Here is a 24,890-nt window from a genome sequence, read left to right as displayed (position 1 = left end):
AAGAGGTGTTAGTCACACAGGACTATGCGTTTCAGCGTTGTCTCACGCCTTCTTCAAGGCAGATAAAGAGGTGTTAGTCACACAAGACTACGCGTTTCAGCATTGTCTTACACCTTCTTCAAGGCAGATAAAGAGGTGTTAGTCACATAGGACTACACGTTTCAGCGTTGTCTTATGCATTCTTCAAGGTCCAGAAGGCATGAGACAATGCTGAAACACGTAGTCCTTTGTGACTAACACCTTTTTATCTGCCCCAGACTGTGAACTATTTTTTAATGGAAGAAACACTTTTCCAGCACATTTTTTTTCCGCTCGATTTTTCTATTTTTCTTGTCTCTGAATCAAGTGGCTGGCTCCCATCCCTCTCCTTGCGGATCTCCATTTGTAAATTTCTTGGAAGTGTTCCACAGACATCTACAGACACCATAAGCTGGCAAACTTTTGTATATCAATATTTATATTTAGTTACATTACAAAGACTACATATATGTACGTAAAATGTTCTGCTAATGCCAGAATGGATGACCAGACCCAATTCCTAGAGGAAAAATGGCTGTACATGTAAGGTCACCCTCTTCTTGCATGAGGGGTGTAATCACTAGGAATAGGGGCACCTAGGGCTAGGGTGGTCCCAGCTGTCCCTGTTCCTAAAGATACATCTAATGGTGACGATGTTTGGGCCACTTTCCTAACCTTTGCCCTGGTCTACAACCTCTCTCCCCCACCCCCTAGGAATAGGGGCACCTATGGCTAGGGTGGTCCCAGCTGTCCCTGTTCCTAAAGATACATCTAATGGTGACGATGTTTGGGCCACTTTCCTAACCCTTGCCCTGGTCTACAACCCCTCTCCCCCACCCCCGGGGAGGGCCGGGATAGGAGTGATTACTCCCACACAAATAGACCGGGAAAAAACAAAATTCAAACTCACTACACATACAGAAGTAAGACAATACATGCTCAGGAGGAAATTAATCAGGAAGGAAATAAACAATGAGGATAATTCCACAACACACTAAATAAGGCACAGGAGATTACCAAAACTAGATCACCACAGCAAAAGGACCGGTATTGGTACATTAAGCTATAGTCAGATTGGAGGAACAGGCTCCACCACCCTTTAAAGGGCGGAGGCGACTGTGTTGGGTCTCCAGTAACCTGTGACTCTAGCAGCATTCTGCAGGCAAGCAGAAATGAACTTCTGCTAGACAGATTACTAGTAAACACACAACTGGTTGATGTCCAAGTCTCAAAAGTACCAGGTGGAGTGTCAGACTCTGCAGTGTGAAAAAGATCAGAAGTCACCATGGACACTTGGGGAGTTTAGAGCTGAATACCGTGTGACAGCAAGGGAACAATTAGATATGTTCTATCTACATAAACATAGAGAGTTTACGTTTCACGTAATAATATAGACATAGCATAAAAATGTATATAATTGATTAATGCAGTTTGAAAGCATAAATTACGTAATTTTCACTTAAGGGGAACCTATCAGGTCCTCTACACCCTCCAACCCAGCAGCATTGATACGTGTATGCCCAAATTTCCTGCCTAACCAGCCCTGTATGAATATTTAAAAAAAAGGACTTAGAAACCTTGGTTTCCCTCTGCTGATTAAAGCCTTGACTAGTTGAAGGGGCATTAGTTCCCCTGACTAATCGGCCCTTTTTCCATGTTATCACGCCACTGTAGCCATGGTAATATGATTTCCATGAGCCAGCATGGCTCATTTTGGTCTTGTCAGTGCACATCAGAAGCATGATGAATGCTTCCCAGCTTCATTAGGAGCACTGCACATGACTGGAAGTTCAGAAGACAGCTCATGTTATCTGAACTTCCGGTCATGCGCAGTGCTCCTAATGAATCCGGGAAGCGTACACCTGGCATCAAAGGCGCATTGACGCTTCTGAAATCAGCTGTGCATGAGTGAGATTTCCATTAGCTGGCAGTTATGCTGGCTTGTGGAAATCATATTATCACGATCACAGTGGCATGATAACATGGAAAAGGTCCGACTAATCTGGGGATCTAATGCCCCTGCGACTAATCAAGGCTTTAATAACCAGAGTGAAAGCGAGGTTATAAGTCCCTTTTTAAATATTTAAATTAGTGAATAGCTTTATACAGGGCTGGTTAGGGAGGGAATTTGGGCATACAGGTATCAATGCAGCTGGGTTGAAGGGTATAGGGGACCTGACCAGTTCCTTTAATATTTATCAGATTTCTTGAGTAGATACATTACAAAAAAAATTAGATTGACCTCCATGTTTATGAAGCTTCTGCCCGACTCTTTTTCTAACATATGAAATTAAAACTTATTAATTATTTATCAAAGTTTTATGAAACTTTTCTATGCTCTTTTTGACGAATTAGGTGCAAATTGAAGAAAAAACGGCATACCACTCATGTGGTGCGGCAGTATTTATGCATTTCCCTCATTGTATTGATTTTAGGATCAAAAACCTACTAACTCGTATAGCTTATATAAATCTTCCTTTCAACTGATTCACTCTTGTATACACACGCACAAGTAAAACATTCAGCCACATCAGAAAGTTCTGTATCAGTCTGTAAAAAGCCTGAAAGCAATATTCCATTTTATTACATTTCTCCTTGTTGAAATTCTCATTTTCTCCAAGTAAGTTGAATGTCAGTTTTATTTATTATTTTTTTTTTTATTTTTAAAAACAATCAATCAAAATCATTTGGAGAATGTGCAAACCTCTGGAAATGTATTGCCATTGTAAAGCAATAAAGAAATGCTCGATATTGTCCTCATATGTGTTGTAAGCAGTGAAGCTTAGGAAGACAGCTGATAAAATGAAAATATAGCTTTGCCGTGCTGAACAGAGAGTGAGGACGTAGTTATACTTACTGCGGGAAATATAGAACAGCAAATATCTTGCTTGGTATTGTTAATAGCTGAGTAATTGGGAGGAAAATAAGTGTACAATTGTATATATAAAAAAAGGAAAACAGCCAAGCGAGTAAATATAAGTAAAATAAGCTAAGAAAATAGCAGGATCTCTAATTGTGATGATTACCGTCTTTAACAATCTACGTCTGACAACATTATTTTGATTATAGAAAATAGAGACACATGCAACAGAACAGAGACAAATAGATTTCTCCTGATTTCAATGGCGCTGTTTCTAAAAAAATAAAAATAGCATTATTGTCAATACTGGAAAATCTAGATATTTTACTAATATAAATGTGAAAACTTATTGTGGCTTCTAAATGTATTGCTCTGTGTCCTTTATAAAATGGTTACTTTGTCTTTATCTGACAATATTTTTTACAATTAGGCAAACTAGGCCCAGTTAGGTTTACTACTGGGGATGATTGAATACCTCAAATATTCGGCTTCGCGAATATTTTCCGAATAGGTCGCCGCTATGCGAATATTCGATGCGCAATGTAAGTCTATGGGAAGCCCGAATAGTTCCGAATAGTTGTTATTCGGGTTTCTCATAGACTTACATTGAGCATCGAATATTCGCGAATAGTCGAATAGCGACGACCTATTGGGAAAATATTCGTAAAGCCGAATATTTGAGGTATTCGATCATTCATCAGCATTCAATCCCTATTTACTACCCGTACAACTCCTCCATTTGGTTTATGAATAATTAAAGGGAATCCATCTGCAGATTTTAGATATGTAATCTGAGAGCAGCATGATGTAAAAACAGAGACCTTGATTCTAGTGATGTGTCACTTATTGGTCTGCATGCTGTCATTTTGATAAAATTACCATTTTCTCTGCTTCCTTCAAGCTCCCTGAATGTTAAGCTCTGTATAACCCCACCCACATTACTGATTGGCAACTTTTATGTGTAAACTGTGTATACTGAAAGGTTGATAGACAGTGGTAGGGGTGTGGTTACACAGAGTAGGAAGACTACATGGCATGGGACAACTAGTCCTCTAGTGAGAATCTCCTGTTGATAAAATACTGATTTTATGGAAACTACAACACAAAACCCAGTAAGTGGCTTAGCTATTCTATTATTAGGTGGTAAAAACTTGACTGATTTACCAGTTAGTCAACAAGCAGTTCAGTAAGTGACACATCACTGGAATAATTATTTCTGCCCAATTTTATCCTACTGCTGACAGTTCTCTTTCATCCCATTTTCTTTCCACATGAAATTACCTGCTGTTTTTGCAGTGCTTAACTACTTTCATCAGTCTAATAGTATATACAGTGTCATTGACAATGTTTATTCTGTTCTTTTAACCCCTTCACCCCCAGCCTGTTTTTACCTTCATGACCAAGCCAGTTTTTTTCAATTCTGACCAGTGTCAATATCTCTGGAACTGTTCAACCGATCCCAGTGATTCTGAGATTGTTTTCGTGACATATTGTACTTTGTGTTAGTGGTACATTTCTCAAGATATTTTTGTGTTTATTTGTGAAAATATCTGAAATTTGGCAAAAATGTAATTGTAATTATCAAACTTATTTTCTTGCCCATAAACCAGAGAGTTATGTCACACAAAATAGTTAATAAATGAAATTTATCACATGTCTACTTTACATAACCCCAATATTTGAAACATTATTTTTTTTGTTAGGAAGTTAGAAGGGTTAAAAATTTATCAGCAATTTCTCATTTTTCCGACATTTACAGAACCATTTTTTTGACGGACCACATCACATTTAAAGTGATTTTAAAAGGCCTAAGGGACAGAAAATACCCAAAAGTGACAACAATCTAAAAATTGCACCCCTCAAAAGAAAAATGAAGGTGCAACAATTGACGTTTTAAACTCAAAATAGGCTGGAATCGTTAATGGATGCAATGTCGTGTTTGGAGAGCTTCTGATGTGCCTAGACAATGGAAACCCCCACAAATAACCCCCTTTTAAAAACTAGACACTTTAAGTAATTTATTTATATGTTTAGTGAGCACCTTGAAACCACCAGGTGCTTCCCAGAATTTTATAACTTTGAGTCGTGAAAATTAAAAAAAAAAATTTTACCAGAAAAATTTTGCTTTAACCCCAAATGTTTTATTTTCGCAAAGGTAACATGAGAAAATGCAACAGATAATTTGTTTTGTAATTTCTCTTGAGTATGCTGATACCCTATATATGGGTGGAAAACTATTGTTTGGGCACACAGCAAGGCTGAATTTTATAATTTTGAAAAATAAATTTGATCACAAAAATGTTGCTTTAACTCCAAATTTTTCATTTTTGCAAGGATAACAAGAGAAAGTGTACCATAAAATTTGTTGTGCAATTTCTCCTGAGCTCAACAATACCCTATACTGTTGAGGCACTGCACAAAGCTGAAAAGAGAAGGAGCACCATATTGGCATGAATATTTTGCTGGAATGGTTTCAGGGTACCATATCACATTGGCAGAGCCTCTGATGTACCAGAACTGCAAAAATCCCATACAAGTGACCCCATTTTACAAACTGCACCCCACTATGAATTAATTTAGGGGTGCAGTGAATATATTGACACCACAGGTGTGTAAAAAGTTTTATACTATTGGATGGTAAAGAGAAAAGAAAAATTAATTAGATTGTTACCACTAAAATGTTGTTTTATTCCCATATTTCCAATTGTTACAAGGGGAATAGGTAAAAAATAGCCCTATAATGTGTTACACAATTTCTCCTGAGCATAGTAATATCCTACATGTGACTGTAAAGTTTGGCCGCACCGCAGAACTTGGGAGGGAAGGAACACCAATTGCCTTTTGGAGCACAGATTTTCCTAGAATAGTTTGCAGACCCTATTTGCAGAGCCACTAAGTGCCAGAAAAGCATAAACCCCCACAAGTGACCAAATTTTGGAAATTACACTCTTCTGGGAATTCCACTTTCGGTATAGTGTTTAGTCTCTGGAAAGCACCCTTAGAGTCAAACGCAGTGAATGTTGCAGAATTGAAAATTTCAAATAAGCCCTTGTAATGCCCTGTACAATGTAGTGCCCGTGCATTGATCCCAGCTTGTGTTCTGAAGACACACACCCTGTAAATTAAGCAGCCTCTCCTCACTACAACAATGCCAAACGTGTCCTTTAACTGTGGTTTAGACATATTATGGTGTTCAGAAGAAAAGGGGACATTTGAATTTGGGAAAGCAGATTTTGCTGCATTTCTTTTTGGGTGGACCCATGGTGCTTTACCAGAGTGTTTGTGTTATCATTAATGTATTTTTCCATTAACAGGTGATGGACCTGTGTACGGACTTGTTTTTTTGTGGATTGAGTTGAATGCTATTTGGTTTCAATTTGAGGTAGAGAAGATTTTGGATTAGTTCACATGTATCCTGTGCTCTATGTTGAGCACTTAGATTGGAGTTTCCAGCTGCATCTCCAAAATATGCGACTCAGGTGAAACCCCCAACTGATCCATTCATTATAATGAGGCAGCAGATTTACCCCTGACTCTGTTTGGCCTCTGTTTAGCGGTGTCCATCTTTTCAAACATGTACAAAACTGTTGTTGACCACACTTTTGCTGACGCCTAAAAAGATGCCTAAAAAAGGGACACTTCTGGACCACACACCAGATGAGTGTTCAAAGTGACTCTGCCTCATTTCAAGGAATTTTCTGTTGGGAATTTTGTCTGAATCATGTTTTCCAGAGATGTACAAGTAATTCCCGATGTACGTGCTCAGTGTAACGCGCAGGATTAATGTAAGTTGTGCCTTACTGCAATCTTTGGGAGGCAGAATAAACAAATCAAAAGCAGAATTGACTTTATTACTATTTTTATGCCATTCACCATTCGATATAAGTGATAACGCGGAATTGTTTCTCAGGTCGGTAGGATTAATGCGATACCAAATTTACATACAGTTAGGTCCAGAAATATTTGGACAGTGACACAATTTTCGCGAGTTGGGCTGTGCATGCCCCCACATTGGATTTGAAATGAAACCTCTACAACAGAATTCAAGTGCAGATTGTTACGTTTAATTTGAAGGTTTAAACAAAAATATCTGATAGAAATTGTAGGAATTGTACACATTTCTTTACAAACACTCCACATTTTAGGAGGTCAAAAGTAATTGGACAAATAAAAAAACCCAAACAAAATATTTTTATTTTCAATATTTTGTTGCGAATCCTTTGGAGGCAATCACTGCCTTAAGTCTGGAACCCATGGACATCACCAAACGCTGGGTTTCCTCCTTCTTAATGCTTTGCCATGCCTTTACAGCCGCAGCCTTCAGGTCTTGCTTGTTTGTGGGTCTTTCCGTCTTAAGTCTGGATTTGAGCAAGTGAAATGCATGCTCAATTGGGTTAAGATCTGGTGATTGACTTGGCCATTGCAGAATGTTCCACTTTTTTGCACTCATGAACTCCTGGGTAGCTTTGGCTGTATGCTTGGGGTCATTGTCCATCTGTACTATGAAGCGCCGTCCGATCAACTTTGCGGCATTTGGCTGAATCTGGGCTGAAAGTATATCCCGGTACACTTCAGAATTCATCCGGCTACTCTTGTCTGCTGTTATGTCATCAATAAACACAAGTGACCCAGTGCCATTGAAAGCCATGCATGCCCATGCCATCATGTTGCCTCCACCATGTTTTACAGAGGATGTGGTGTGCCTTGGATCATGTGCCGTTCCCTTTCTTCTCCAAACTTTTTTCTTCCCATCATTCTGGTACAGGTTGATCTTTGTCTCATCTGTCCATAGAAAACTTTTCCAGAACTGAGCTGGCTTCATGAGGTGTTTTTCAGCAAATTTAACTCTGGCCTGTCTATTTTTGGAATTGATGAATGGTTTGCATCTAGATGTGAACCCTTTGTATTTACTTTCATGGAGTCTTCTCTTTACTGTTGACTTAGAGACAGATACACCTACTTCACTGAGAGTGTTCTGGACTTCAGTTGATGTTGTGAACGGGTTCTTCTTCACCAAAGAAAGTATGCGGCGATCAGCCACCACTGTTGTCATCCGTGGACGCCCAGGCCTTTTTGAGTTCCCAAGCTCACCAGTCAATTCCTTTTTTCTCAAAATGTACCCGACTGTTGATTTTGCTACTCCAAGCATGTCTGCTATCTCTCTGATGGATTTTTTCTTTTTTTTCAGCCTCAGGATGTTCTGCTTCACCTCAATTGAGAGTTCCTTAGACCGCATGTTGTCTGGTCACAGCAACAGCTTCCAAATGCAAAACCACACACCTGTAATCAACCCCAGACCTTTTAACTACTTCATTGATTACAGGTTAACGAGGGAGACGCCTTCAGAGTTAATTGCAGCCCTTAGAGTCCCTTGTCCAATTACTTTTGGTCCCTTGAAAAAGAGGAGGCTATGCATTACAGAGCTATGATTCCTAAACCCTTTCTCCGATTTGGATGTGAAAACTCTCATATTGCAGCTGGGAGTGTGCACTTTCAGCCCATATTATATATATAATTGTATTTCTGAACATGTTTTTGTCAACAGCTAAAATAACAAAACTTGTGTTACTGTCCAAATATTTCTGGACCTAACTGTATAATATTATTTTATCGCTTTCTATTCTGTTCTGGTTCTTGTGAGGCAGAATCAAGAAGAAATAGCAATACAGAAATTTTTTTTTTTGTTTTTTTTTATGTTGTTCACTGTGTCATAAAAGTGATAAGACAGCTTTATTATTCGGGTCAGTGTGATTACAGATATACCACATTTATACATTTTTTATGTTTTGTCGCTCTTGCATGGCTGTATTCTGTGAGCTATAGCTTTTTGGTTATTTTTTTGCTGATTGAGCTGTATAGGGCTTGTTTTTTGCTGGACAAAATTATGTTTTCAGTGATACTCTTTTTATTTACATGTGTCTTTTTGATTGTGTTTTATTCCACTTTTGTCAGCTGAATAAGACAGTTTTTGCTACATTTTTTATTTATTTTTTCATAATGTTCACAAGTGTTTTTTATTATTATTCTTTTATTATTTTTTATATATATTTTTACAGTTTTTTTAAACTTTTTTTACTTTTTTACTTAGAACCTATATGGGACACGAACATTTCTATACATTATATCTGTCAGGGCTGTACTGACAGAAGCTTCTGAGTTCATGCTCCTGGCATGATCTTGGAGTCTTTCTCGTAGTTGGGTGACCCGGAGGTTGTCATGACCACCTCCGGTCATCATGGCAATGATTGGGCCCTTGTGGTGACATCATGGGGCACCGATCAGACAGGAGAGGAAGCTTAATCTCTCTTGGGCTTGGCTGTCAGCTAAGCTTAGCTCCAGGTGGTGATCGTGCATGCACAACTCCTCTGCACACATGAGCGCCTAGATGTCCAAGTTCAGGAAGACCCCACCAAATAGGACATACTGGTAAATTTAGGGTCATGAAGGGGTTAAAGGGAATGTATAATCTAAAAATGAGATGTTGTCTAAATCGGGTTTTTCTGTTACAATGTTTTAAAACATTTTAAAGCATTTTTTATTGTCTTTCTCTGTCACAATATGTATTAACCCTTTCACCCCTCGGTGATTTTCCATTTTTTGTTTTCTTCCCCCCCCCTTCTTCCTAAACAATAGCTTTTGTAGTTTTCCTTCAATATAGCCATATGGGGGCTTGTTTTATGCTGGATGTGTTTCACTTTTAAATTAAACTATTCACTTCTGCCACATATTGTACTGGAAAACAGAAAAAAAATTCCAAGTGTGGTGAAATTGCAAAATAAAAGTGTATTACCACAATTGTTTTGGGGTTTTTTATTTACCATGCTAACTATATGGTAAAACTGACCTGGTAATATGACTACCCACGTTAGTACGAGTTTGTGGATACCAAATAGTTTTACCGAACAGTTTTACTTTTATCTAAGTGGTGAAAAAATTCCAGAAATGTGTCAGAAAAAAGTATTGCGCTTTTGTCACCATTTTCCGAGACCTGTAGCGTTCTCATTTTTCAGGGATCTGGGGTTCAGTGATGGCCTTTTTGTTTTGTGACTTGAGCTGATGTTTTTAATTATATCATTTTTTGTGTAGATGTGATGTTTTGATCTCCTGTTATTGCATTTTAATGTAATGTTGCGTCGACCAAAGAACCGTAATTCTGGCATTTTGTTTTTTTTCTTCTCTACATACTTTACCGATTAATTCATTTTATATTTTGATAAATCTAGCATTTACGAACTTGGTGAAACCAAATATGTGTATTTTTTTTTTACTTATTGCTTTATGTTCAGTGAGATGATTTGAACTTTTAGCTTTGTTTTTTTCCTATTCTTAAAATTTGTTTTTTACATTTTTTATTGATTTTAATAGTCCCCTTATGGACTTGATGCTTGCACTCTCTCTGATCGCTTCTGCTGTTCAGAGCAATACTTCAGCATTCCTATGAACAGCAGAAATCTCCTGTGAGATGTGAGATTCACAGATATTGAGTCACAACAGTGATAGGGGTCATCAGCCGACCCCCCCACCCCCCGCTGACAGGAGAACCCATCGGTGTAATCACATCACAGGGCCACTGATGGTGGCATGGAATGGCGAGTGTTAGATCACACTGTCAGAGTTTGACTGCGCCACCTATCTAGTTCACAGGCACAGGTGGATTTCTGTTTCACCCTTGCCTGTTAGCTGCAATTGATGGCTAATCAATGAGCCTCAATTAAAGTGACAGGCACAAACAATGACATACAGGTACATCATTGGTAGTGAAAGGGGTTTAAAAAAATAGATAACTTGCAATTTTCACACTGGTTACCAAGGCTAGTTTAGACTCATGCTTCCAGTTCCTTAGGCTATGTGCCCACGCTAGAATGTCCATGCGGATTTTTTTGCCTGAAAATCCGCAACTTTCGCGGCAAATCCGCACCCGCGGATTTGCCGCGGATTTACCGCGGATTTACCGCGGATTTGCCGCGGATTTTGATGCGGATTTCATTTTTTTTTTTTCCCCCATTCAAAACAGAAAATCCGCACCAAAACTGCACCAAACAATTGACATGCTGCAGTTTGTTCCGCATCAAAATCCGCGGCAAAATCCGCAGCGGAAAAATCCGCAGCATGGGCACAGCATTTCCAAAATGCCATTGAAATGGCTGGGGAGTAGCTGTGCTGCAGATTTTCGGCAAATCCGCGCTAAATCCGCGTCAAAATCCGCGTCAAATCCGCGATAAATCCTGTAGCGTGGGCACATAGCCTTACAGTACACTTTTCAGAAGTCTGAATAGCGCCACAGGCAGGATTACAAGTTACAACTCTATACACCACTGATAAGACAGGATCCACCATTCACAATAGGCAATGCTTTTAATGGACATATGAATTTCATGAATTAATTGAAGGTATGAGTCTAGAACTGGCTACCTCTCCAACCTGAAAATTACATGCTTTCTAAATTTTTTAAAATACACATTGTGATAAGAAAAATAAAAAAAATACCAACAATTGTGTTTTACATTGCTTTTCTTTTAGCAAAAAAACAACTATTGAGGCTAAAACTTGTTATAGTTCCTCCTGTTCAATATTTGATCAAAATTAAAAAAAAAAAACACACAATTTCCTAAATGTTAAGGTCATTGTGTAGTCCTATGTGATTATACCCTAACATGAGTAAACTAGCAGTATTTTAAGCTTATTTAATAAATTGAATTTTTTTCAAAAGCACATAATAAAAATGTAAATGAGATAAATGAAAAATAACACTGATCAAAATTAGAGAACACTTTCCGATACATGTAAGCTATTGGTGTTAATCTGGCACTTGGTACTAATTTACTTATTTATCTGACAAACCCTATGTAACTGGCAGCCCTGTTTCCACTGACTGTACAAAAATAATGTGCCATTCCAAAGTGACTGAAATCCTCCAGCAGCAGATTGTCCAAGTGAAGGCCATAAAGGTGACCCAATCAGTCATCGCAAGAGAAGTTAGTTGTTCTAAGTCTGTGATTTTGAGAATATTGCATCTTTACAACATCACAAACTCTTTCAAGTCCCCCAAGAAGGCTGGTTGCCTCAAAAGACAAATACAAGAGAGAACAGGATAATGCAGAGAATCTCCATGGGTAATTGTTTCAACACTACAGCTAGAATTGCTTGGTAGTACAGCAGTGAACATGGTAAGGATCTGTCTCATCATACAGTGTCACACTGTTTAAGTGCATTTGGACTGAAATCTCACTCTGCAATGACCAAACCTCTTAGCAGAAAAAATCTGGTGAGGAGCATGGTGTGTGGACAGAGGAGAAGTGGTCCAAAGTTCATTTTAGTGATGAAGCAAGTTTAATTTATTTGGTTTTGATGGGAAACATTCTGTTTGTCAACAAACCGGGGAAAGAATGAACCCAAAGTGTGTTAAGAAGTCAGTGAAAGGTGGTGGAGGAATGTTTTCTGCAGCAAGAGTTTGCCCTCTCATACAGCTACATAGCTGAGTGAATGCAAGTGTGTATGAGAACCTTGTTCAACAACATGTGGTTCCTTATTTGCGTTCATCACTCAATCAGCCAGCAATTTTCATGCAAGACAATGCCCCCTATCACACAGCAAAATAGGTAAAGCAGTTCCTTGAAACAGAAAATTTTGAAACAATGAAATAGCCAGTCCAAAGTCCTGATCTAAACCCAGTAAAAAACACCTGGAAATCCTTGGTGACAAAGTTATGGCCAAGAAACCCACAACAGTCAAAAAAGGGTGGGAGAGACTGGAAGAAGAGTGGGCCAAAATCACACCAGAGCGGTATGAGAGACTAATGATATCCTGTGATCTCAGGAAAGTTAAGTTATAATCTTTCTCTGTGCTACAGTCATTGTTGTTGTCTAATTATGATTATCACGTTTTGGGCAAAATAAAGGTTTAATGTTGGTAAACTTTGGATCTTTTGTAAAACACTGTGCTAGTGGCGTAGTGTACCCCTTACAAAAAAACCTTCAAATCTTGATCAATGAGATTACATTGTGTTTGAAAAAATCAAGTGTTCATTAATTTTGATCTCCAGTATGTTTCTATATATATATATATATATATATATATATATATATATATATATACACACACATTTATACATATGTACAGTATATATGGCTTATACACTGCTTGAGAGAAGTTAAGTAGTTTGAACCATAACATTAGTCACATTGTCCCATCAAGTGTCTGGTATTACTCCATCACATGGCTGGAGCGCTGCTTCCATTTTTTGTATATACTTGTATTTGAAAATGTTTGGTGTATACTGTATCTTTAAGTCTTTTCAGCAGCAAGTCATATAACTTGTACTGGTTCATTTTTTATTGTTTAAATAGATGTATCAATAAATAGATATAAGCAAAAAAGAAATCAAACAATATGGTACCTCTTGCATGATTATTGGCCTTGATTTATTCTCATACACCGGAGTCTTAGGTGGTCGTGGTGGTGGGAGCTGAACATGGTTTTCATATCTTCTCACCATATAATACTCCTCTTCATTAATTTCTTCTATGTTAGTTTTTGTTGGTGAAGAAAATACTTTGCCATTAAATTGACCAACAACCTGAAAAGACATACTTAGCCGGTAGACTGGAAGTTCCCAAACCTCTTCAGGTTTGTCATGTAAACTAACAAGCAAGTATGAGTCTGTGATCTGCTCTTCCAGGGTTAATACTGAAGTATTGGCTAAAATATCCTCTCCCACAGTAAACAAGTCCCTCACCGAGATCTTTGCATTCAAAGGAAGCTGAAAATAATTGCATAGCTCTGATAGGGAGTATTGTTTGCTGTCATGCACGATCTCCATAAAGCCACCTTCTCCATACAAAGGAAGGATAAGTTCTACAGGGTTCCCATCATTTGTTTTTGTACATTCCAGGGTATCTACAACAGTTTTTGTTCCCTCACGGAGAACCTCATGGGACTTAAACTTCTTCACCTGCAACAGGTCTCCAACATTTAGCGAGGAAAATTCATCATGTACTGGATGAAAAGATTTTGTTGCTACCACATATAGGTCAACCAGTTCTCTCTTGGCAATATTTAAGTCATAGACGGTGGGGAAGAAGCGGGGCCTCCTTTTAAATTTTCCCTTATAACTGGATGGGATGAGGAAATGTCTCTTTGGAGTATCACTTCGCGACTCTGAGGCAATAATTCTATCAGCTTGATACTTTTTGTGAACAATGATCCTTCTTCCGCATCGTAGTAGTTTGTAAGCCTTACATTGTTTTAATGGTCCTTCAAGAATTTCTGCAACCAATGGAAATTCATTGGTAGTTTTTTCAAAGATATCCTGAGTGTTTAATATTGGACTGAAAAGTTTTAAATCAAAGTGTTCAGTAATATCCAAAACTTCTACATCCAGATCTGACGAGAGGTTAAAAAACCCTCCATCTGAAAGAAGAAAGCGCAAACGTTAATTTTACCCTCCAAAGTCATTTCCCTTCTTTATTTAAAACAGTAACAGTTGACACCATAATCTTAGCACTTCCTATATAAATAAAACGTTAGTGGCATACCTTATGTGCTACCTGTGCATTTATCATGGAACCTTATAGGCAAAGTACTCATTGACATCTTAATAACTAGCAATACTTCATAGGCTATTAAATTCACGGGATAGTGTCAGCGATCCCCTGACCTAAAACTACTGAAAGATTGGATTAACAAGGCTCGGATTCGCCCACATGGAAAAGCTGCTTGGCGAGCTTCTGTGCATAAGTGGGCCCTACCTACTTATATGTGGGCACAACACACTTGATTCGCCAAGTACAGACAAAAGACATATCTCATAATTAATTTACTTATTTTAAATTACTAACTTTTTATAAAAAGCTTTGAATACCACAGCATTTTACAGATGTGATCATCACTGTCCCCATTGGTGCACACAATCTAAATTCCATATTGGTATATCTTTGGAGTGTGGCAGAAAACCGGCATACCAGAAGGAAACACATGCAAACACAAATATGTTGTCTTTGGTGGGATTTGAATCCAGGACCCCAGTGTTGCAAGACTGCAGTGCTAATCACTGAGCCACTGTGTTGCCAGCCTTTGTACAGAAGTATACAGTAGGTAATCTAGTGAATGAGGGTAATGTAAAATTTGCATGAAGGTGAATTATGGGAACTCAGACTCAATGTTATTGGTGGGCCCTTGGCACCTCAGTCTGACACTGTGTCTACCAGTGAGGAATTCAGGCACCCCTTAGGTTGACTGCTAGAATTATAGGGGAACCATGCTGCACTGGAAACATCTGCTTTCCGCATTCTACCCTGATTCAATGTTATACTACATAGTAATGATTTAAAGCTAAACTTTCAAGTCAAATAATACACAAAAAGATAAGGGAATAATGCCAAAAGATTAAGCAATAAATAGAATTCTCATTGTAGGAATCCTATCTCGTAAACACTTATTGGCTCTCCATTATACTTACATTGGGTCAGGGTCTTTACTTCATAGACCGGCTTTAGAACCATTCTTTTAGCACTGTAGAACAGATTTTGACGTGTACAATTGCCTATAACATCTTTAAGTATCGCCATTCTAGTCCTGTTCTTTGGAATTTTCCAGTCCACAATCTCTTTGAGTGTATAAATCCTTTCATCCTGACACTCATAAAACTCTCCAGTATGGGTCAAAGGTAAAGTAATTGAATGGTTTATTCCCTTTACTGTCACTTTACATGTTACGGACTTGACTCCATTTACTTCTTCTACGGAGTTAAATATGATGCTTTCATCTTTATCTATGATTATGTCTCCTATTTCAAGTTGTGAATGACTGTAAAGGGTGGGCTTGCCAAATGGTAAGGAACCGATATGTAGTGTCTGTACAATTTCTTCAATGGAGTGATATGGGTTCTTGTCAGCTACGATTGTGAACAAACCTATGAGGAAGAAAAAAATATATACTGTACAATATTGTAATGTTACAATGTCAATACATTTTTATTATGACATACGCCACAAACCAATTAAACATTCTTAAAGTGTATGAAACACATGGTTGCTTTCTTTTGCAAACAGTGCTGATCTGCAAAACCATTCACAGTCCATGGACTGAAGTGGTGCTTTCTAGAAGAAATAACTGTGGTTAAAAATTTAAAAAATATTACATAGGAATATTATTTACATAGGAAAGGGATTATCAATAATAGATGTACTGAAGATAATTGATGCTTCTTTAGGTTCCTGAACTGATATTATATTGAAGACCTATTGTAAAGAACCATATTAAGGTTTGCCTCACAGCTATGTACAGATTTCTCTTCATTGGGCTTTCTATAGGGAAACATATGCACCAGCATGTATAGTAACAATGCCTAAGATTTGCTTTTGCAGACTAAAATATTAAATATTATATATTATAAATAATGATGAGCAATTTGTAGTTGGCACTATTCATTACTCGCATGAATATTAAGGAATTTGGGATATTTGTTAGTCGTCAAGTATTTTGGTATTTGACTCAAGTTTTGATTCACTTCCCTACATGAATGGAGCCTCATTTTCAGCCACTAAACATTTGGAGATTGCCTGACTATCACAGTAATGCTGTAGCCATCTTTTCCACTGACATTACTGTGGTTTGGAGGCGCAGTGAAAAAAAAAACACTAGCGTACATAACCCCTTATTTGTCATAGCCAGCACAGGTAAAGGAAACAGCTGGGTACTGCTATTCTCAGGCTGGAAAGGTCCATGGTTATTGAGCCCTCATAAGTCTAGAAATAGGAACACACAGCGGCCCCACAATTGATGCATCCATAAGATGTGCCAATTGTGACGGTTAACCAGGCTCATCCCGATTGCTCTGGTGTAGGGGCAATTAATGTTATATATGATGTTGATGGCAGCTGTGATTTGTGAAAAATCACAGCTGTCATCAAGCCCTGGGTTGGTAAAGCAGCGGTGTCTATGAGACTCCCTCCCCCATTAAAAACCCTGTAAGTAAAAAGAAACACAAACACACAAAAATCCTTTATAAAAAAAACAAAAAACACCCTCTTTCACCACTTTATTAATCCCCAAAACACTTCCGCAGTTCTGATGTAATCCACACAACATCCCACAACGATCCCAGCTCTGTTACATCCAGAAGCTTCAGTGATGGAAAACATGTATGATCACTGCAGCTTCTGAGACACACTGGGGGCAGCCACGGCAGCAGGAGAACCTGGCTTTGAGAAGCGATGATGTAGTCAGGTCACCAGATTTCACAGCTGGGTTCCCACGGTACCAAGAGTGACCACCAGTGAACCTATTGCCAGATTTCCAGACTGCTAGATTGCGGCACACAATGACACAGCAGCACAGCAATCCTGCAATCAGGCTACTGGAGTTCACACTCAATTGAACTCAGTTGAAGCCGCTGCCGGATTGCTGGACTGCTCTCTGTCCGTGTCCAGCAATACGACAGTCCAACATTCCAGTAACAGGTTCAACGGAGTTCATTGAGAGCAGCAGGCAAGCCCCTGAGTATGAACTCCGGTGAACTAATTGCCGGTCTGTATGATTGTGCACCGGCATAGCAGTCTAACAGTTGGGTAGCTGTAAGGCCCGGAAACCTTAAAGAAGCCTTTAAGGGAGACTTTAAGGTTCCTGGATTTCCTAGCTGCTGGGACATCTGACGGCTGTGAACTCTAATTAGCACGTTGCTCCTTTCCTTAATATCGCTGCTGTCACAGGTACGATGTTGTTCGTAGTTCCTGCGGCATCACACATCGCTATGTGTGACACCGCAGGAACGACGAACATCTCCTTACCTGTGTCCACCAGCAATGTGGAAGGAAGCAGGTGGGCGGGATGTTACGTCCCGCTCATCTCCGCCCCTCCGCTTCTATTGGCCTGCTGCTTAGTGACGCCGGAGTGACGTCGCTATGACGCCGAACGCACCTCCCCCTTGAGGGAGGGATTGTTCGGCGGTCACAGCGACATCGCTGACAAGGTATGTGCGTGTGACGCTGCCATAGCGATAATGTTCGCTACGGCAGCGAGCACCAAATGTCGCACGAACGACGGGGGCGGGTGCTATCGTGTAAAGCACCCTTTAGAGTCCCTCCTATTTTTGATAACCTACCAAGGTACAGCTGACAGCTGGGGGCTATTATTATCAGGCTGGAAAGAGCCATGAATATTGGCCTCTTGCCACTCTGATATCCACCCGCAGCTGCTACTTTATCTTGGCTGGTTTCCAAAATAGGGGTGGACCCTATGTAATTGTTTTAAATATTTATTTCTTTTTACACTACAATACAGCAAAGTGACTGCAACCAATCACAGATGCCAGCACACAGAGTAAGGGGCTTGTATACAGGGCTGCCACTAGGAATTTCAGGGCCCCATACTGGCAAAAGTTCGGGGCCCCTTTGAGGTTCCACCCCAGCTCCGCCTCCACCCCACGAATCTTCTATAGTCCCACTGCAACTCTTGGAAAAACTTCACTTCTGCACTACAACCTCACCAATCACACATTAACCCTTCACATTGAACACCGTATCACACACTCAGCTATCAGATTTTGTTTTGGCCAAAAGATTTTTTTTAAGCCTGCCTCCATGACATGATAGACTCTTGACAGGGCCCTACTCTAACTTTTTTTTTTTTTTTTCTTCATTTTAAATCTAACTTCTTTGGTATATATTTATTTTTGGTGTATCTATTTTTTTTTCTTTAAGGGGATGTGTCACATACAGTTTTTAAAGTAATTGAAACCAAATTGTGATAATGCAGACTTGTGGATTTAGACCTGACAACCCCTTGAAAGGGAATCTGTCACCAGGTTTTTAACACCTAATCTGTGCGCAGCATAACATAGGGGAAGACATCCTGATTCCAGCAATTGTCACTTATTGGGCTGCTTAGTATAGTTTTGATAACATCACTGGGTAATCAGCAGGAGATTATCATTACAGGGCTACTAGTCCAGCATATTCATGAGCTCTGTATAATTTCTATATCTGCAGCAGAGAAAACATTGATTTTATCACAATGAAAGCAAACAGCCTAGTAAGTGACACCGCTGGAATCAGGATATCTGTTTCTACTTTATGCTGCTCTCAGATGGGGGAGCAAAAACCTGCTGACAGATTCACTTTAAGGCTCTTTCAGCAGATAGATACAGTAGATAGAATCATAGATAGATGGCTAGATAGATAGAATCATAAATAGATAGATCGATATGTGGCGCCCTTGTGGCTTCAGTCGCCACAGGGTACTGCACCTCACTTAAGGTCAGTACCAATTCCACAACACAAACTCATATACACAACCAGGTTGCCCTCCCTGGGCAAGGCTAGGGTCGGGTCTTAAGCTAGTCACCAAACATGGGGAGCATCCACCCACTAGTTACAGGGAACCGGGGGAGGAGCAGCCACCAGGGGGAGTTAGGAGCTTACACAACAGTTAGAGTGTTCTCCAGCAGGAGAGAAAAGGAGCGGGACCGGTGCGGTTCAGAGCCTTAGGGTTGAACAGACTTCACGTTGTATCACCAGAATCTGCAGGATAGGGGGATTGCATGTCTCTCTGACCACCACGAGATCCAGGAGCACAGTGCCACATAGGGTCCGGAGTCGTGATTACAGTCAAGCCCCACAGGGGCCCAACGTCACCTACACATGGGACAGGAGCTAACACTACACAAACCGGGGTCCCCAAGCAGCTTTAGGCCACGGGGATCCATCTTTAAAGGCGCAAGAAGGAAGGGCCCATCGACCACCGTACCGGTTCTAACCTCCAACAGATCTGGGATCGGCTTTGGCCCTTCATGGCTGGAACCACAGCAGCTTATTCAGCCTTTTGATTGCCGTCGCCCCGCGCTTCGGTGCCAACGGCCACTACTCTCCTCATCATCCTCCCTGGGACCCCGCTCCACCTGTGAGGAGCAGAACCATCCTTGGTGCAACACCATCCGCCCCGAAGGACAGCGACAGCAGCGGCGGCTAATCCCTGGCCACGTACCACAGGTGGCGTCACAAGACAATCATCCTCACCATTCCCCCACCATTATCCAAATCCCCTTTATTGTACACCTCGAGGCCACCAAGCTGGGCAAGGCCACCTGTGACATCCCTGACCAGACATCACCAGCCCGGCGACAAGTAACATTTAACCCACTGCCCCGTGGGTGCTACATATAGATGAGAGATGGATAGCCAGAGAGACGGATAGCCAGAGAGACGGATAGCCAGAGAGACGGATAGCCAGAGAGACAGATAGATGGTGGGGGATCACAGCAGGTGGGGAAGGTCACAGCAGGTGGGGGAGGTCCCAGCAAGAGGGGATGTATCACAGCAAGTGGGGGGGAGGGATCACAGCAAGTGGGGGGATCACAGCAGGTGGGGGGGATCACAGCAGGTGGGGGGATCACAGCAGGTGGGGGGATCACAGTAGGTGGGAGGATCACAGCAGGTGGGGAGGTCACAGCAGGTGGGGAGGTCACAGCAGGTGACATTACAGTGGCTGTGATTGGCTGAGCGGCGTTCGTCAGCCAATCACAGCCTCCTTAGGTCCGGGGAGGAGACACCACCCTTCCTGAGGTCATGCAGATCCTTCCCGAATCTAAGATATTTGTGTCGCGGGCGGAGGAGGGGACGCCGCGCTCTCCCACTGCTGCTCGGGTCCGGCTGCCGCGGCTGCTGCGGCCTGCTGCTGCTCGGTGGCTCGAGCGATGGGCCGGATCCCGGGGACTCTAGCGGCGCTCCTCGCCCGTCAGTGAAAGGGGTTTTTTTTGGGTGTGGGGATTGTTTATTCTCCATGACGCCACCCACGGTCGTGGTGTTTTGTTGACACCACCGCTGCTCTGTATGGGGATCCCGGGAAGGATGGTATGGAGCAGCCAGTTGTTGTGTTGCCCCTCCGTGGGTAGGGGTTGGTGATCCCGGGGCCCAGTGATGAGATGGGTGATGCAGGGCTTGGTGGGTGCAGGGACGCGGGGGCAGCGCTGTGCCGTGCGGCACTGTGGTACTCACTCAGCCTGAGACGTTGACACAGTTTTTCGGTAAAACACACGGCTGGAAAGACGGTTCCCACGGACGGCTGCACTTGCTTTCCCCAGTAGGTGACGGTGATGTCCCTTTTTCCTGCACTTAATGTTTCTGTGTTGGTAGCGATGGGTGGGAACCGGTAACCCGCTCCTCGGCTTGGATATGGGCCGGAGGAGCCCTACTTTGCCCGCAGGCGCTGGCCCTGAGAAACTGGTGCCCTGGCGGTGGCGGTATCTCTCCTCAATGGTTGGACTGTTGTCTTCAATCGGGACTTGGTTGTTTGGTGACAGGCGTCCCCTTCACTGACGGATTTGGCAAATTCACGGCGACTCCTAGCCTTGCCGGGGTCCGAGAGGCCCCTGCCCTGGTGCTGACTGTTCTTCGTATACTGCTCCAGACCGCTGGGCCACTACCCGTCCGCAGTCCTTCCAGCAACCTCCGAGCAGTCACCCCTGCGGACTGTCACCGCCGTCTGCTGACCTTGCTGACACTGTCCTGGCACACAGCCGGACCAACTTCAGGCTTTACTACTCTCACTTTCACTCCTTTTCTGTTACTTCAGCTTTCCTCTTTTGCTCCACTACTACTTCCTTCTACTTCACTCCCCTAACTGTTCTGCCTGGTTCCTCCCGCCTCCAGGGCTGTGCACTCCTCGGTGGGCGGAGCCAACCTCCTGGCCCACCCCCTGGTGTGAACACCAGCCCCCGGAGGAAGGCAACAAGGATTTCGGTAGCCTTGGTGTTCCTAACTGGGGTGTAGGGTGTGGTGGTGTAATGACCTGTGACCCCTGGCTTGCCCAGGGCGTCACATTTGCAGCGATCGCATCCACCAGGGCCGCAATCTCACCATGACGTACTGGGTACATCATGGGTCCTTAAGTACCAGGGAGCTATGACTTACCTAGTATGTCATAGGTCGCTAAGGGGTTAACACGTTTTCAGGCTCTAGGGGCTCACTCCCGCTTGGGGCCCCTATGTGACGTCAGTTGCTGCACTGCGACATGTCTGCCAGTGCAACGTCCCCGTCCCCTGCCCATAGGGCCCGGTGAGCAGAGGAATGAAAGGGGAGGAGCCCCGGGCTGTCAGCCGGGCCCCCCTCCTGCCTGCCTGCTGCTCATCGGGCCCAGTACAGGATTCCCAGTAGTAATGCCCTGATGGCGGCCCTGCTTGTATAGCAGTCTCACTGCAACCAATTACAGATGCTGGTACAGATGGTGGAGGGGGGAAGCAGTGATTATTCATGTAGTTTAATGAGCAGGCCAGAAGAATCTGACAGATATGTTACCTTCCCGGAAACACAGTATGTATAACAGTCCTGCTCTCACCCCCCTTTTTGCTTCATTTTGCAGCACCTTAGCCTTAGCTATGACCATTTTACTTCACAGAAGTTCGGGTCCCAGGGTTCAGCGTCCAGGGTCATATCCGATTCCTGAACCAAATTCCTGTCAAATCCGCTGAACCCGAACATCTACGGGTCCACTCATCTGTATATCTGATATATATTTCTTCATTGTTTTACTACTTTCTAACAGTGGGAAAAATAAGTATTTGATACTCTGCCGAATGTGCAGGATTTCCTTCCTACAAAGAATGGAAAGGTCTGTAATTTTTATTGTAGCTCACGAGCACTTTTGAGAGCTTAATGGGGGTCTTATTATAAGAAAAGTTGGGGACCATTTCTCTATACTACACTATCCTCAGATTAAGTGGCAAAGATTTGGTGACAGATTCACTTTTAACATATGGAATCAGTCAATATACACTGTGTGCAGAATTATTAGGCAAATGAGTATTTTGATCACATGATAATTGTTATACATGTTGTCCTACTCGAAGCTGTAATGGCTTGAGAGCCAACTATCAATTAAGTAAATCAGGTGATGTGCATCTCTGTATGAGGAGGAGTGTGATGTAATGACATCAACACCCTATATAATGTGTGCTTAATTATTAGGCAACTTCCTTTCCTTTGGCAAAATGGGTCAGAAGAGAGATTTGACGGGCTCTGAAAAGTCCAACATTGTGAGATGTCTTGCAGAGGGATGCAGCAGTCTTGAAATTGCCAAACCTCTGAAGTGTGATCACCGAACAATCAAGCGTTTCATGGCAAATAGCCAACAGGGTCTCAAGAAGCGTATTGGACAAAGGCGCAAACTAACTGCCCATGAATTGAGGAAAATCAAGTATGAAGATGCCAAGATGCCATTTGCCACCAGTTTGGCCATATTTCAGAGCTGCAACATTACTGGAGTATCAAAAACCACAAGGTGTGCCATACTCAGGAACATGGCCAAGGTAAGCAAGGCTGAAAAACGACCAACTTTGAACAAGAAACATAAGATAGAACGTCAAAACTGGGCCAAGAAATATTTTAAGACTGATTTTTCAAAGGTTTTATGGACTGATGAAAAGAGAGTTACTCTTGATGGGCCAGATGGATGGGCCAGAGGCTGGATCAATAAAGGGCAGAGAGCTCCACTCTGATTCAGACGCCAGCAAGGGGGAGGTGGGGTACTGGAATGGGTTGGTATCATCAAAGATGAACTGGTGGGACCTTTTCGGGTTGAGGATGGAGTGAAGCTCAACTCCCAGACCTACTGCCAGTTTCTGAAAGCAACTTCTTCAAGCAGTGGTACAGGAAGAAGTCGGTATCGTTCAAGAAAAACATAATTTTCATGCAGGACAATGCTCCATCACATGCATCCAACGACTCCACAGTGTGGCTGGCCAGTAAAGGTCTAAATGATGAAAAAATAATGACATGGCCTCCTTGTTCACCTGATCTGAACCCCATAGAGAACCTGTGGTCCCTCATAAAATTTAAGATCTACAGGGAGGGAAAACAGTACACCTCTCGAAACAGTGTCTGCGAGGCTGCTGCACGCAATGTGGATCGTAAACAGTTCAAGCAACTGACAGAATCTATGAATGGTAGGCTGTTGAGCATCTTCATAAAGAAAGGTGGCTATACTGGTCACTAATTTTTTTAGGCTTTGTGTTTGCATGTCAGAAATGTTTATTTCTAAATTTTGTGCAGTTATATTAGTTTACCTGGTGAAAATAAACAAGTGAGATGGAAATATATTGGGTTTTTATTAAGTTTCCTAATAATTCTGCACAGTAATAGTTACCTGCACAAACAGATTTCCTCCTAAGGCCTCTGTCACACGTTCGTGCCTCCGGTACGTGTTTTGTAGTTTTTTCACGTACCGGAGACACGTACACACGTACACCAATTTTACCCTATGGTAACAGGCACATTACCGTAAATCCACACGGAATGTGTGTCCAGGTGGATTGTATGTTTGTACGTGTTTAAAAAACGCCGACATGTCCACGTTTCCTCCGGCATCACGGGTGTCACAGGGCCCGCACCCGTACCACACGGATGTAGTGTGGATGCGGTCCCGTGTGACATGTGCCGGAGAAACATGTGTCATGATTTTAAAATAAAAAAACAAATACTCACCTCCTTCAGCCCTGCAGAATCTTCCACTGTAAACAGTTGCTGCCGGCCGGCGCTCATTATGAGCACGTTCAGGAGGTGGGCGTGATTTCACGGGCGCTGATCTCTGCCCCTCTGCTCGGCCAGAAGCAGCATCAGCGGGGAGTGGGCGTGGTTGGAGCAAAAGATCAGTACCCTGGACAGCAGCAAGGACCACGTGAGTATGTAAATTATCGGTTCTCCGTGTGTTATCGCGGATAGCACATTGAGAACACACGTGGCCTGCACGTACCGGAGACACGTACTTACCTAACGCAACACGCAAGGAAAATACATGTCTCGCGGCACGTACGTGACTTTCACGTGAGTGTGGCAGTGGCCTAAGAGAGCCAAATCTAAAAAAAAAAAAACACTCCAACTACCAAAAATATTAAGCCTTGATGTTTATGAGTCTTCTGGGTTGGATGAGAACATAGTTGTTGATCAATAATAAAAAAAAAATACTCTAAAATGCAACTTGCCTAATAATTCTGCACACATTGAATATACAGAATATAAAATGC

General features: G+C 41.9%; 1 protein-coding gene across 1 annotated transcript in view; it reads right to left on the bottom strand.

The window, feature by feature from the left end:
• Positions 1-24,890, bottom strand: part of THEMIS (thymocyte selection associated) — a 154,632-nt gene that overhangs the window by 79,255 nt on the left and 50,487 nt on the right. Inside the window, exons 3-4 of the mRNA XM_075338277.1 lie at positions 15,336-15,788; positions 13,275-14,287 (exon numbers count right to left, since the gene is read on the bottom strand). Of these exons, the coding sequence (XP_075194392.1) occupies positions 13,275-14,287; positions 15,336-15,788 (1,466 nt within the window). The remainder of the gene's footprint in view (positions 1-13,274; positions 14,288-15,335; positions 15,789-24,890) is intronic.

This window comes from Anomaloglossus baeobatrachus, chromosome 3 (assembly GCF_048569485.1).
Source record: "Anomaloglossus baeobatrachus isolate aAnoBae1 chromosome 3, aAnoBae1.hap1, whole genome shotgun sequence".
NCBI classification, from domain to species: Eukaryota; Metazoa; Chordata; class Amphibia; order Anura; family Aromobatidae; genus Anomaloglossus; species Anomaloglossus baeobatrachus.
The sequence above is the reverse complement of the archived record's forward strand: the minus strand, read 5'-3'. Positions and strand labels throughout refer to the sequence as shown.